Genomic DNA, 14,881 nt, shown 5'->3' on the forward strand with positions numbered 1-14,881 from the left:
CTAGGTTACTGAGGGGGAGAGAGAGAGCAGCCGTGGCCTAGGTTACTGAGGGGAGAGAGAGCAGCCGTGGCCTAGGTTACTGAGGGAGAGAGAGAGCAGCCGTGACCTAGGTTACTGAGGGGGAGAGAGAGCAGCCGTGGCCTAGGTTACTGAGGGGGGAGAGAGAGAAGCCGTGGCCTAGGTTACTGAGGGGGGAGAGAGAGCAGCCGTGGCCTAGGTTACTGAGGGGGAGAGAGAGAGCAGCCGTGGCCTAGGTTACTGAGGGGAGAGAGAGAGCAGCCGTGACCTAGTTTACTGAGGGGGGAGAGAGAGAGCAGCCGTGGCCTAGGTTACTGAGGGGAGAGAGAGCAGCCGTGACCGAGGTTACTGAGGGGAGAGAGAGAGCAGCCGTGGCCTAGGTTACTGAGGGGGGAGAGAGAGAGCAGCCGTGACCTAGGTTACTGAGGGGGAGAGAGAGCAGCCGTGGCCTAGGTTACTGAGGGGGAGAGAGAGCAGCTGTGGCCTAGGTTACTGAGGGGGAGAGAGAGCAGCCGTGGCCTAGGTTACTGAGGGAGAGAGAGAGCAGCCGTGGCCTAGGTTACTGAGGGGAGAGAGAGCAGCCGTGGCCTAGGTTACTGAGGGGGAGCGAGAGAGCAGCCGTGGCCTAGGTTACTGAGGGGAGAGAGAGCAGCCGTGGCCTAGGTTACTGAGGGAGAGAGAGAGCAGCCGTGGCCTAGGTTACTGAGGGGAGAGAGAGGCAGCCGTGACCTAGGTTACTGAGGGGGAGAGAGAGAGAGCAGCCGTGGCCTAGGTTACTGAGGGGGAGAGAGAGCAGCCGTGGCCTAGGTTACTGAGGGGGAGAGAGAGAGCAGCCATGGCCTAGGTTACTGAGGGGGAGAGAGAGAGCAGCCGTGACCTAGGTTACTGAGGGAGAGAGAGCAGCCGTGGCCTAGGTTACTGAGGGGGGAGAGAGAGAGCAGCCGTGACCTAGGTTACTGAGGGGAGAGAGAGAGCAGCCGTGGCCTAGGTTACTGAGGGGGGAGAGAGAGCAGCCGTGACCTAGGTTACTGAGGGGGGAGAGAGAGCAGCCGTGGCCTAGGTTACTGAGGGGGGAGAGAGAGAGCAGCCGTGGCCTAGGTTACTGAGGGGGGAGAGAGAGCAGCCGTGGCCTAGGTTACTGAGGGGGGAGAGAGAGAGCAGCCGTGGCCTAGGTTACTGAGGGGGGAGCGAGAGAGCAGCCGTGGCCTAGGTTACTGAGGGGAGAGAGAGAGAGCAGCCGTGGCCTAGGTTACTGAGGGGGGAGAGAGCAGCCGTGGCCTAGGTTACTGAGGTGAGAGAGAGAGCAGCCGTGGCCTAGGTTACTGAGGGGAGAGAGAGAGCAGCCGTGGCCTAGGTTACTGAGGGGAGAGAGAGCAGCCGTGGCCTAGGTTACTGAGGGGGGAGAGAGAGAGCAGCCGTGGCCTAGGTTACTGAGGAGAGAGAGAGCAGCCGTGGCCTAGGTTACTGAGGGGGAGAGAGAGCAGCCGTGACCTAGGTTACTGAGGGGGGAGAGAGAGCAGCCGTGGCCTAGGTTACTGAGGGGGGAGAGAGAGAGAAGCCGATGCCTAGGTTACTGAGGGGGGAGAGAGAGCAGCCGTGGCCTAGGTTACTGAGGGGGAGAGAGAGAGCAGCCGTGACCTAGGTTACTGAGGGGAGAGAGAGAGCAGCCGTGGCCTAGGTTACTGAGGGGAGAGAGAGAGCAGCCGTGGCCTAGGTTACTGAGGGGGGAGCGAGAGAGCAGCCGTGGCCTAGGTTACTGAGGGGAGAGAGAGAGCAGCCGTGGCCTAGGTTACTGAGGGGAGAGAGAGCAGCCGTGGCCTAGGTTACTGAGGGAGAGAGAGAGCAGCCGTGACCTAGTTTACTGAGGGGGAGAGAGAGCAGCCGTGGCCTAGGTTACTGAGGGGGAGAGAGAGACAGCCGTGGCCTAGGTTACTGAGGGGGAGAGAGAGAGCAGCCGTGACCTAGGTTACTGAGGGAGAGAGAGAGCAGCCGTGGCCTAGGTTACTGAGGGGGAAGAGAGAGCAGCCGTGACCTAGGTTACTGAGGGGAGAGAGAGAGCAGCCGTGGCCTAGGTTACTGAGGGGGGAGAGAGAGAGCAGCCGTGACCTAGGTTACTGAGGGGGGAGAGAGAGCAGCCGTGGCCTAGGTTACTGAGGGGGAGAGAGAGCAGCCGTGGCCTAGGTTACTGAGGGGGAGAGAGAGCAGCCGTGGCCTAGGTTACTGAGGGGGGAGAGGGAGAGCAGCCGTGGCCTAGGTTACTGAGGGGGAGCGAGAGAGCAGCCGTGGCCTAGGTTACTGAGGGGAGAGAGAGAGAGCAGCCGTGGCCTAGGTTACTGAGGGGGGAGAGAGCAGCCGTGGCCTAGGTTACTGAGGGGAGAGAGAGAGCAGCCGTGGCCTAGGTTACTGAGGGGAGAGAGAGCAGCCGTGGCCTAGGTTACTGAGGGGAGAGAGAGAGCAGCCGTGGCCTAGGTTACTGAGGGGGGAGAGAGAGAGCAGCCGTGGCCTAGGTTACTGAGGGGAGAGAGAGCAGCCGTGGCCTAGGTTACTGAGGGGAGAGAGAGAGCAGCCGTGACCTAGGTTACTGAGGGGGGAGAGAGAGCAGCCGTGGCCTAGGTTACTGAGGGGGGAGAGAGAGAGAAGCCGTGGCCTAGGTTACTGAGGGGGGAGAGAGAGCAGCCGTGGCCTAGGTTACTGAGGGGGGAGAGAGAGAGCAGCCGTGGCCTAGGTTACTGAGGGGGAGAGAGAGAGCAGCCGTGACCTAGGTTACTGAGGGAGAGAGAGAGCAGCCGTGGCCTAGGTTACTGAGGGGGGAGAGAGAGAGCAGCCGTGACCTAGGTTACTGAGGGGAGAGAGAGAGCAGCCGTGGCCTAGGTTACTGAGGGGGGAGAGAGAGAGCAGCCGTGACCTAGGTTACTGAGGGAGAGAGAGGCAGCCGTGGCCTAGGTTACTGAGGGGGAGAGAGAGCAGCTGTGGCCTAGGTTACTGAGGGGGGAGAGAGAGCAGCCGTGGCCTAGGTTACTGAGGGGAGAGAGAGAGCAGCCGTGGCCTAGGTTACTGAGGGGAGAGAGAGAGCAGCCGTGGCCTAGGTTACTGAGGGGAGAGAGAGAGCAGCCGTGGCCTAGGTTACTGAGGGGAGAGAGAGAGAAACGTTACTGTTGATTGTGAAGATGGAGGCCTTTTTCATTGAAAAAAAAAGTTTGAGGAAAAAAAGAGTAGGCTAAGCCAATAGGGCCCGATTCAGACTCAGGAAATAGGCTTAGCCAAAAGGGCCTGATTCAGACTCAGGAAATAGGCTTAGCCAATAGGGCCCGATTCAGACTCAGGAAATAGGCTTAGCCAATAGGGCCCAATTCAGACTCAGGAAATAGGCTTAGCCAATAGGGCCCGATTCAGACTCAGGAAATGTACGCCTTTCCTACGCACTTCTCAGACTTACCTTATGCAGTCGCCTAACGCGCTCTGCAGGTGTGGCTACTTTGCACGCTTTGAATAAATGTCATTTGAAAACCCTCCCACTTGCTGGCCAACATATTTTCTCGTGGAGTTTTTATTCAATAGGGTTTTCAGTACGTTTATCTTAAGCCATCCCTTTAAGTACCTTTTTTTGTTTGAATTTTGTCGACAGACTCACTAGAATATATTGAGAGAACGGGTTCAGAATATATTGGGTTCAGAATATTAGGGATCAATTAAAGAAAGCCATCTAAATATATGCATATTTGTCTCTGTTTCAGCACCAATTGGTAGATTTAAAAATACTCAGATCTTGTAGATTATTTAGGTTTAGGAAAGTATTTATGAATAATAAAAAACTGTTTTGGAGAGCCTTTACGGGGCTAAGCCTAAACTTTTCTTCCTTTTTATATTTATCTTTTAAATATTAATATCATACGCTAGTCCTGCACAATATGGGCTTCTTTTTATTTTATTTTTTTAACCAAACTTTGCGATTTGCAAAAAACACTTGGGTGAACCATAGAAATAGAATGATTTACACTGACTTCAGAAAGTATTCATACCCCTTGACTTATTCCACATTTTGTTGGGTTACAGCCTGAATTCAAAATGGATTAAATATATTGTTTTCCTTACCCATCTACACACAATACCCCATAATGACAAAGTGAAAACATGCTTAGAGACATTTTTGCTAATTTATAAAAAATGAAATGCAGAAATATCTCATTTACATAAGTATTCATACCACTGAGTCAGTACTTTGGCATTGATTACCACTGTGAGTCTTTCTGGGTAAGTCTTTAAGAGCTTTCCACACCTGGATTGTACAACATTGACCCATTATTATTTTTAAATTCTTCAAGCTCTGTCAAATTGGTTGTTGATCGTTGCTAGACAACCATTTTCAGGTCTTGCCATACATTTTCAAGTAGATTTAAGTCAAAACTGTAACTCGGCCACTCAGGAACATTCACTGTCTTCTTGGTAAGCAACTCCAGTGTAGATTTTGCCTTGTGTTTTAGGTTATTGTCCTGCTGAAAGGTGAATTAAGCTCGCAGTGGTGGAAAGCAGACTGAACCAGGTTTTCCTCTATGATTTTGCCTGTGCTTAGCTCCATTCTGTTTCTTTTTATCCTGAAAAACCCAGTCCTTGCCGATGACAAGCATACCCATAACATGATGCCGCCACCATTATACTTGAAAATAATGGAGAGTGGTACTCAGTAATGTGTTATTGGATTTGCCCCAAACATAACACTTTATATTCAGGTCAAATAATTTAAAGTTGTGCAGTATTGCTTTAGTGCCTTGTTGCAAACAGGATGCATGTTTTGGTATATTTTTATTTACATTTGTAAATTATATTTTTGTACCGGCTTCCTTTTCACTCCGTCAATTAGGTTAGTATTACTACAATGTTGTTGTTATGGGTATGCTCCATCCTCAGTTTTTTCTCCTATCACAGCTATTAAACTGTTTTACACTTGAGTCATTTGGCAGACGCTCTTATCGACTACAATTAGTGCATTCATCTTAAGATGGCTAGGTGAGACAACACATCACAATCGTATCAAGTACATTTTCCCTCAACAAACTATTTATCAGCAAAGTGGGGGGGGTTTGTGGGGGTGGCGTGAGTTATTTAAGATGGTCTTCAAAGAGGGAGGGTTTCAGACATTTTCGAAAAGGTGGGATTCTGCTGTTCTGACTTTAGGGGGAAGCTTGTTCCCGGGACAGAGAAGAGCTTGGACTGGGCTGAATTGGAGCTGCCCTCCCGTTGGGGTCCCGGGACAGAGAAGAGCTTTGACTGGGCTGAATTGGAGCTGCCCTCCCATTGGGGTCCCGGGACAGAGAAGAGCTTTGACTGGGCTGAATTGGAGCTGCCCTCCCGTTGGGGTCCCGGGACAGAGAAGAGCTTTGACTGGGCTGAATTGGAGCTGCCCTCCCATAGGGGTCCCAGGACAGAGAAGAGCTTTGACTGGGCTGAATTGGAGCTGCCCTCCCATAGGGGTCCCAGGACAGAGAAGAGCTTTGACTGGGCTGAATTGGAGCTGCCCTCCCATTGGGGTCCCGGGACAGAGAAGAGCTTGGACTGGGCTGAATTGGAGCTGCCCTCCCATTGGGGTCCCGGGACAGAGAAGAGCTTTGACTGGGCTGAATTGGAGGGCCAAGAGACCAGAGGTGGTCGAAACGTAGGGTAGGGTTTGAGCATAGCCTGAAGGTAAGGAGGTGCAGTTCCCATTGCTGCACCTGTCTTGAAGATGATGCGAGCGTCGACTGGAAGCCAGTGGAGTCTGCGGAGGAGCGGGGGTGAATTTAGGAAGGTTGAACACCAGGTGGGCTGCGGCATTCTGGATAAGTTGCAGGGTTTTGATGGCACAAGCGGGGAGCCCAGCCACAAGCGGGGAGCCCAGCCAACAGAGAGCTGCAATAATCTAGACTGGAGATGACAAGTGCCTGGATTAGAACCTGTGCCGCTTCCTGTGTGAGGAAAGGTTTTTCTCTACGGATGTTGTAGAGCATGAACCTGCAGGAGCGAGTCACTGCTTTGATGTTTGCAGAGAACGACAGGGTGTTGTCCAGGTTCACACCAAGGTTCTTTGCACTCTAGGAGGGGGACACCGTGGAGTTGTCAACCGTGATGGAGAGGTCTTGTAGTGGACAGGCCTTTCCCGGGAGGAAGAGCAGCTCCGTTTTGTTGAGCTTGAGGTGGTGGGCCGACACCCAAGCTGAGATGTCTGCCAGGCACGCAGAGATGTGTGTCGCCACCTGGGTATCAGAAGGGGGTGAAGGAAAAGAGTAGTTGAATGTCACCCGCAAAGCAATGATAGGAGAGACCATGTGAGGATATGACAGAGCCGAGCGAAAAGAGGAGAGGGCCTAGAACCGAGCCCTGGGGGACACCAATAGTAAGAGTACGTGGCGCAGACACAGATCCTCTCCACGCCACCTGGTAGGAGCGACCTGCCAGGTAAGATGCAATCCAGGAGTTTGCAGAGCCTGAGAAGCCCAACCCTGAGAGGGTGGAGAGGAGGTTCACGGTGTCGAAGGCAGCGGATAGATCTAGGAGGATGTGAACAGAGGTGAGCGAGTCAGCTTTGGCAGAGTGGAGAGCCTCTGTGACACAAAGGAGAGCGGTCTCAGTTGAGCAAGCCTCCTTGAAGCCTGACTGGTTAGGGTCAAGAAGATCGTTCTGAGCGAGATAATGAGAGAGTTAGTCAGAGGCAGCCAGGGGTCAGGGATGAATTGATGAGGGAAGTGAAGAATGAGAGAATGTCTCCAGAGATGGTCGGGAGGAAGGGATGGGTTCAAGTGGGCAGGTTGTCGGAGGGCCAGACATAACTAGTCGCAGGATTTCAGAGATAGAGGGGAGAAAGAGGCATATGGTAGTTCTGTGTGAGTGGGACCAGTGGACTCAGTAGGCTTAGTAAAAGAGGAGGGGATATTGTCAACCTTTTTTTCAAAGTGGTTGACAAAGTCATCCGCAGAGAGGGAGAAGAGAGGGGGAGGAGGTGGAGGATTAAGTTGGAGAAAGTGGAGAGGAATTTCCCAGGGTTGGAGGCGGAAGCTTGAAATTTAGAGTGATAGAAAGTGGCTGAATCTGTGTTTGAAATTCACTGCTCGACTGAGGAACCTTACAGGTTATTGAATGTGTGGGGTACAGAGATTAGGTAGTCATTCAAAAATCACGTTAAACACTATGCAACTTATGTGACTTTTTACTCCCGAACTTATTTAGGCTTGCCATAACAAAGGGGTTGAATACTTATTGACTTGAGACATTGCAGCCTTGAATTTTTATTTCATTTGTATATATATACAGTGGGGGAAAAAAAGTATTTAGTCAGCCACCAATTGTGCAAGTTCTCCCACTTAAAAAGATGAGAGAGGCCTGTAATTTTCATCATAGGTACACGTCAACTATGACAGACAAAAATAGAAAAAAAAATCCTGAAAATCACATTGTAGGATTTTTAATGAATTTATTGGCATATGATGGTGGAAAATAAGTATTTGGTCAATAACAAAAGTTTCTCAATACTTTGTTATATACCCTTTGTTGGCAATGACACAGGTCAAACGTTTTCTGTAAGTCTTCACAAGGTTTTCACACACTGTTGCTGGTATTTTGGCCCATTCCTCCACGCAGATCTCCTCTAGAGCAGTGATGTTTTGGGGCTGTCGCTGGGCAACACAGACTTTCAACTCCCTCCAAATATTTTCTATGGGGTTGAGATCTGGAGACTGGCCAGAGCCACTCCAGGACCTTGAAATGCTTCTTACGAAGCCACTCCTTCGTTGCCCGGGCGGTGTGTTTGGGATCATTGTCATGCTGAAAGACCCAGCCACGTTTCATCTTCAATGCCCTTGCTGATGGAAGGAGGGTTTCACTCAAAATCTCACGATACATGGCCCCATTCATTCTTTCCCTTTACACGGATCAGTCGTCCTGGTCCCTTTGCAGAAAAAACAGCCCCAAAGCATGATGTTTCCAACCCCATGCTTCACAGTAGGTATGGTGTTCTTTGGATGCAACTCAGCATTCTTTGTCCTCCAAACATGACGAGTTGAGTTTTTACCAAAAAGTTATATTTTGGTTTCATCTGACCATATGACATTCTCCCAATCCTCTTCTGGATCATCCAATGCACTTCAGACGGGCCTGGACATGTACTGGCTTAAGCAGGGGACACGTCTCGCACTGCAGGATTTGAGTCCCTGGCGAGGTAGTGTGTTACTGATGGTTGGCTTTGTTACTTTGGTCCCAGCTCTCAGCAGGTCATTCACTAGGTCCCCCCGTGTGGTTCTGGGATTTTTGCTCACCGTTCTTGTGATCATTTTGACCCCACGGGTGAGATCTTGCATGGAGCCCCAGATCGAGGGAGATTATCAGTGGTCTTGTATGTCTTCCATTTCCTAATAATTGCTCCCACAGTTGATTTCTTCAAACCAAGCTGCTTACCTGTTGCAGATTCAGTCTTCCCAGCCTGGTGCAGGTCTACAATTTTGTTTTTGGTGTCCTTTGACAGCTCTTTGGTCTTGGCCATTGTGAAGTTTGGAGTGTGACTGTTTGAGGTTGTGGACAGGTGTCTTTTATACTGATAACAAGTTCAAACAGGTGCCATTAATACAGGTAACGCAGTGGAGGACAGAGGAGCCTCTTAAAGAAGAAGTTACAGGTCTGTGAGAGCCAGAAATCTTGCTTGTTTGTAGGTGACCAAATACTTATTTTCCACCATAATTTGCAAATAAATTCATTAAAAAATCCTACAATGGGATTTTCTGGATTTTTTTCTCAATTTGTCTGTCATAGTTGACGTGTACCTATGATGAAAATTACAGGCCTCTCTCATCTTTTTAAGTGGGAGAACTTGCACAATTGGTGGCTGACTAAATACTTTTTTGCCCCACTGTATATATATTTTTTTTTTTGGACAAACATCATTCCACTTTGACATTGAGGGGTATTGTTTGCAGGCCGGTGACAAAAACAGTCAATTTAATCCATTTTTAAATGCAGGCTGTAACGCAACAAAGTGTGGAGAAAGTCGAGGGTTGTGAATACTTTCTGAAGACGCAAAGTGGAAAGCAGAGTAGGTATTGTTTGGAACAATCAGTTGACTGCATTTGACCTAACAGAACATCATGCTATACTATTCCGTATAGGGAATCTAACAGAACATCATGCTATACTATCCCGTATAGGGAATCTAACAGAACATCATGCTATACTATCCCGTATAGGGAATCTAACAGAACATCATGCTATACTATCCCGTATAGGGAATCTAACAGAACATCATGCTATACTATCCCGTATAGGGAATCTAACAGAACATCATGCTATACTATCCCGTATAGGGAATCTAACAGAACATCATGCTATACTATCCCGTATAGGGAATCTAACAGAACATCATGCTATACTATCCCGTATAGGGGAATCTAACAGAACATCATGCTATACTATCCCGTATAGGAATCTAACAGAACATCATGCTATACTATCCCGTATAGGGAATCTAACAGAACATCATGCTATACTATCCCGTATAGGGAATCTAACAGAACATCATGCTATACTATCCCGTATAGGGAATCTAACAGAACATCATGCTATACTATCCCGTATAGGGAATCTAACAGAACATCATGCTATACTATCCCGTATAGGGAATCTAACAGAACATCATGCTATACTATCCCGTATAGGGAACCTAACAGAACATCATGCTATACTATCCCAGTATAGGGAATCTAACAGAACATCATGCTATACTATCCCGTATAGGGAATCTAACAGAACATCATGCTATACTATCCCGTATAGGGAACATAACAGAACATCATGCTATACTATCCCGTATAGGGAATCTAACAGAACATCATGCTATACTATCCCGTATAGGAAACATAACAGAACATCATGCTATACTATCCCGTATAGGGAATCTAACAGAACATCATGCTATACTATCCCGTATAGGAATCTAACAGAACATCATGCTATACTATCCCATTATAGGGAATCTAACAGAACATCATGCTATACTATCCCAGTATAGGGAATCTAACAGAACATCATGCTATACTATCCCGTATAGGAATCTAACAGAACATCATGCTATACTATCCCAGTATAGGGAATCTAACAGAACATCATGCTATACTATCCCGTATAGGGAATCTAACAGAACATCATGCTATACTATCCCGTATAGGGAATCTAACAGAACATCATGCTATACTATCCCGTATAGGGAATCTAACAGAACATCATGCTATACTATCCCGTATAGGGAATCTAACAGAACATCATGCTATACTATCCCGTATAGGGAACCTAACAGAACATCATGCTATACTATCCCGTATAGGGAATCTAACAGAACATCATGCTATACTATCCCGTATAGGAATCTAACAGAACATCATGCTATACTATCCCGTATAGGGAACCTAACAGAACATCATGCTATACTATCCCGTATAGGGAATCTAACAGAACATCATGCTATACTATCCCGTTATAGGGAACCTAACAGAACATCATGCTATACTATCCCGTATAGGGAATCTAACAGAACATCATGCTATACTATCCCGTATAGGGAATCTAACAGAACATCATGCTATACTATCCCGTATAGGGAATCTAACAGAACATCATGCTATACTATCCCGTATAGGGAATCTAACAGAACATCATGCTATACTATCCCGTATAGGGAATCTAACAGAACATCATGCTATACTATCCCGTATAGGGAACATAACAGAACATCATGCTATACTATCCCGTATAGGGAACATAACAGAACATCATGCTATACTATCCCGTATAGGGAATCTAACAGAACATCATGCTATACTATCCCGTATAGGGAACCTAACAGAACATCATGCTATACTATCCCGTATAGGGAATCTAACAGAACATCATGCCAAACTATCCCGTATAGGGAATCTAACAGAACATCATGCTATACTATCCCGTATAGGGAACCTAACAGAACATCATGCTATACTATCCCGTATAGGGAACCTAACAGAACATCATGCTATACTATCCCGTATAGGGAATCTAACAGAACATCATGCTATACTATCCCGTATAGGGAATCTAACAGAACATCATGCTATACTATCCCGTTATAGGGAATCTAACAGAACATCATGCTATACTATCCCGTATAGGGAACCTAACAGAACATCATGCTATACTATCCCGTATAGGGAACCTAACAGAACATCATGCTATACTATCCCGTATAGGGAATCTAACAGAACATCATGCTATACTATCCCGTATAGGGAATCTAACAGAACATCATGCTATACTATCCCGTATAGGGAACCTAACAGAACATCATGCTATACTATCCCGTATAGGGAACCTAACAGAACATCATGCTATACTATCCCGTATAGGGAATCTAACAGAACATCATGCTATACTATCCCGTATAGGGAATCTAACAGCGGGGAGAAGGAACTGTGCTGATTGAGTGACTGGGTGAGGTCTTTGTTTGGGAAGCTGCTTGAGTGATGGGGTGAGGTCTTTGTTTGGGAAGCTGCTTGAGTGACGGGGTGAGGTCTTTGTTTGGGAAGCTGCTTGAGTGACGGGGTGAGGTCTTTGTTTGGGAAGCTGCTTGAGTGACGGGGTGAGGCCTTTGTTTGGGAAGCTGCTTGAGTGACGGGGTGAGGTCTTTGTTTGGGAAGCTGCTTGAGTGACGGGTTGAGGTCTTTGTTTGGGAAGCTGCTTGAGTGACGGGGTGAGGTCTTTGTTTGGGAAGCTGCTTGAGTGACGGGGTGAAGTCTTTGTTTGGGAAGCTGCTTGAGTGACGGGTTGAGGTCTTTGTTTGGGAAGCTGCTTGAGTGACGGGGTGAGGTCTTTGTTTGGGAAGCTGCTTCAACAGGAGAGAGACCACAGAGTAAACGGACGTTACACACAGCATTTCAAAATATTCCGATATGGATATCTCTTTTGCGATATCGAAATGCACACGTTAGTATTTTTATGTGAATTCGATTTAATTGTGCAGCCCTAGTGGGCGTCTAAAGTCTATGCATGCAATGCCCGGATGCGTTTAGTGCTCAAATCTCCGACAGCTGAACTGTGAGATGGTCAATAATTTTTGGGGGGGAAAGTAACAACCAATAAAACAATAGGCTATAAAGTTTTGCAGATCAAAACACAAGGAAAAGTGTAGTGTTTTTGTAATTTGTTATAGGCTGTTTTTAATTAAGGACACGTTAATGGGGCTCGTTTGGCCAATATCCCTGGTTTATTGATGGCGCTGGCGGAGCCAGGTCGGAGGTTTCCTTCTCGCTCTTTCTACTCTCAGATCTGAATGCATATGGATGTCCGGTAAATTCTGAAATGCCCGGTAAATTCAAATCTTCCCGGTTATGTTGTCCGGTGCAACATTTTCCTGACGGAAACCCTGGTGTTTATGTAGGAGTGTGTGGCTGTGTAAACGCTATCTGTGTGTGTGACACTACATCATGTGTGGGACTTGTGTGTGTGTGTGTTTGTAACTCCTTCTGTCTCTTGTGTGCAGCGGAGAGGAAGCCTCCTCTGTTTAATATGAACGCCATGAGTGCCTTATACCATATAGCGCAGAATGAGAGCCCTACACTGCAGTCCAGCGACTGGTGAGTGTTATACACAGACTATCACGTGTTCACACACACAACCCAATATCTTTTCAGAAGTCGTCTATATCATTGTACCACTATAGCTATCATTTCTATCATTTCTATCATAGATTTTACTGTTACTTTCATTTAACTGTATTGCCCCTTAACAATCTCCCCCCTCTTTCCACCCTCTCTCTCTCTCCCCCCTTTCCACCCCCTCTCTCTCTCTCCCCCCTTTCCACCCCCTCTCTCTCTCTCCCCCTCTTTCCACCCGTCTCTTTCCCCCCTTTTTCCACCCCCTCTCTCTCCCCCTTTCCACCCCTCTCTCTCTCTCCCCCCTTTCCACTCCTCTCTCTCTCTCCCCCTCTTTCCACCTCTCTCTCCCCCTCTTTCCACCTCTCTCTCCCCCCTCTTTCCACCTCTCTCTCCCCCCTCTTTTCACCTCTCTCTCCCCCCTCTTTCCACCTCTCTCCCCCTCTTTCCCACCCCTCTCTCTCTCTCTCTCTCTCTTTCCTCCCTCTCTTCTCCCCCCTCTCTTCCCCCTCTTTCCACCCCTCTCTCCCCCCTCTTTCCACCCCTCTCTCTCCCCCCTCTTTCCCCCCCTCTCTCTCTCCCCCCTCTTTCCACCCCTCTCTCTCTCCCCCCTCTTTCCACCTCTCTCTCCCCCCTCTTTCCACCCCCCTCTCTCTCTCTCCTCTCTTTCCACCCCTCTCTCTTTCCCCCCCTCTCTTCCCCCTCTTTCCACCCCTCTTTCCACCCCTCTCTCTCCCCCCTCTTTCCACCCTTCTCTCTCTCTCCCCCCTCTTTCCACCCCTCTCCCCCCTCTTTCCACCCTCTCTCTCTTCCTCCCCCTCTCTCTCTCCCTCTCTTTCCACCCCTCTCTCTCTCCCCTCTCTCTCCTCCCCCCTCTTTCCACCCCCCTCTCTCTCTCTCTCTCTTTCCACCCCTCTCTCTTTCCCCCCCTCTTCCCCCTCTTTCCACCCCTCTTTCCACCCCTCTCTCTCCCCCCCTCTTTCCACCCTTCTCTCTCTCTCCCCCTCTTTCCACCCCCTCTCCCCCTCTTTCCACCCCCTCTCTCTTTCCTCCCCCCCTCTCTCTCTCCTCTCTTTCCACCCCTCTCTCTCTCCCCCCTCTTTCCACCCCTCTCACTCTCCTCCCTCCTTTCCTTTCTCTCTCTTTGCAGGACGGATTACTTTAGAAACTTTGTTGATTCTTGCCTTCAGAAAATCCCCCAGGATAGACCCCACTCTGACGATCTACTAAACGTGAGAACACTTTCAAAAGAATGGTTGACTTGAACAAGATGAACTGTCCTTTACCCTCTCCTTAATCTCATTTCTCTCTCCCTCCCTCCCTCCCACTCTCTCTCTCTCCCTCCCTCTGTAGCATGCGTTTGTCCAGCGAGAACGTCCAGACTCTGTTCTGATGGATCTGATCCTGAGGACCAAGGAGGCGGTCAGAGAGCTGGACAACCTGCAGTACCGTAAGATGAAGAAGATCCTGTTCCAGGAGGCTCACAACGGACCACAGGCTGAGACACAGGACGGAGACGAGGTGTGTGTGTGTTTAGGGAGGGGGGAGAGAGGTGTGTGTGTGTTTAGGGAGGGGGGAGGGAGGTGTGTGTGTTTAGGGAGGGGGGAGGGAGGTGTGTGTGTTTAGGAGGGGGGAGGGAGGTGTGTGTGTTTAGGGAGGGGGAGGGAGGTGTGTGTGTTTAGGAGGGGGGAGGGAGGTGTGTGTGTTTAGGGAGGGGGAGGGAGGTGTGTGTGTTTAGGGAGGGGGAGGGAGGTGTGTGTGTTTAGGGAGGGGGGAGGGAGGTGTGTAGTGTTTAGGGAGGGGGGAGGGAGGTGTGTGTGTGTTTAGGGAGGGGGAGGGAGGTGTGTGTTTAGGGAGGGGGGGGAGGTGTGTGTGTTTAGGGAGGGGGAGGGAGGTGTGTGTGTTTAGGGAGGGGGAGGGAGGTGTGTGTGTTTAGGGAGGGTGGTGTGTGTGTTTAGGGAGGGGAGGGAGGTGTGTAGTGTTTAGGGAGGGGGGAGGGAGTGTGTGTGTTTAGGGAGGGGGAGGGAGGTGTGTGTGTTTAGGGAGGAGGGAGGGAGGTGTGTGTGTTTAGGGAGGGGGGAGGGAGGTGTGTAGTGTTTAGGGAGGGGGAGGGAGGGGGAGGGAGGTGTGTGTGTGTTTAGGGAGGGGGGAGGGAGGTGTGTGTTTAGGGAGGAGGGAGGGAGGTGTGTGTGTTTAGGGAGGGGGAGGAGTGTGTGTTTAGGGAGGGG

The 14,881-nt window shown here is 49.2% G+C and overlaps 1 protein-coding gene across 2 annotated transcripts in view; it reads left to right on the plus strand.

The window, feature by feature from the left end:
- Positions 1-14,881, plus strand: part of LOC121579105 (serine/threonine-protein kinase TAO1-B-like) — a 79,015-nt gene that overhangs the window by 33,648 nt on the left and 30,486 nt on the right. For both annotated transcript variants that reach the window (XM_045224203.1, XM_045224204.1), the window contains 3 exons: positions 12,542-12,635; positions 13,804-13,885; positions 14,007-14,174. In XM_045224203.1, coding sequence (XP_045080138.1) covers positions 12,542-12,635; positions 13,804-13,885; positions 14,007-14,174 — 344 coding nt within the window. The remainder of the gene's footprint in view (positions 1-12,541; positions 12,636-13,803; positions 13,886-14,006; positions 14,175-14,881) is intronic.

This window comes from Coregonus clupeaformis, chromosome 13 (genome assembly GCF_020615455.1).
Source record: "Coregonus clupeaformis isolate EN_2021a chromosome 13, ASM2061545v1, whole genome shotgun sequence".
Taxonomy (NCBI): domain Eukaryota; kingdom Metazoa; phylum Chordata; class Actinopteri; order Salmoniformes; family Salmonidae; genus Coregonus; species Coregonus clupeaformis.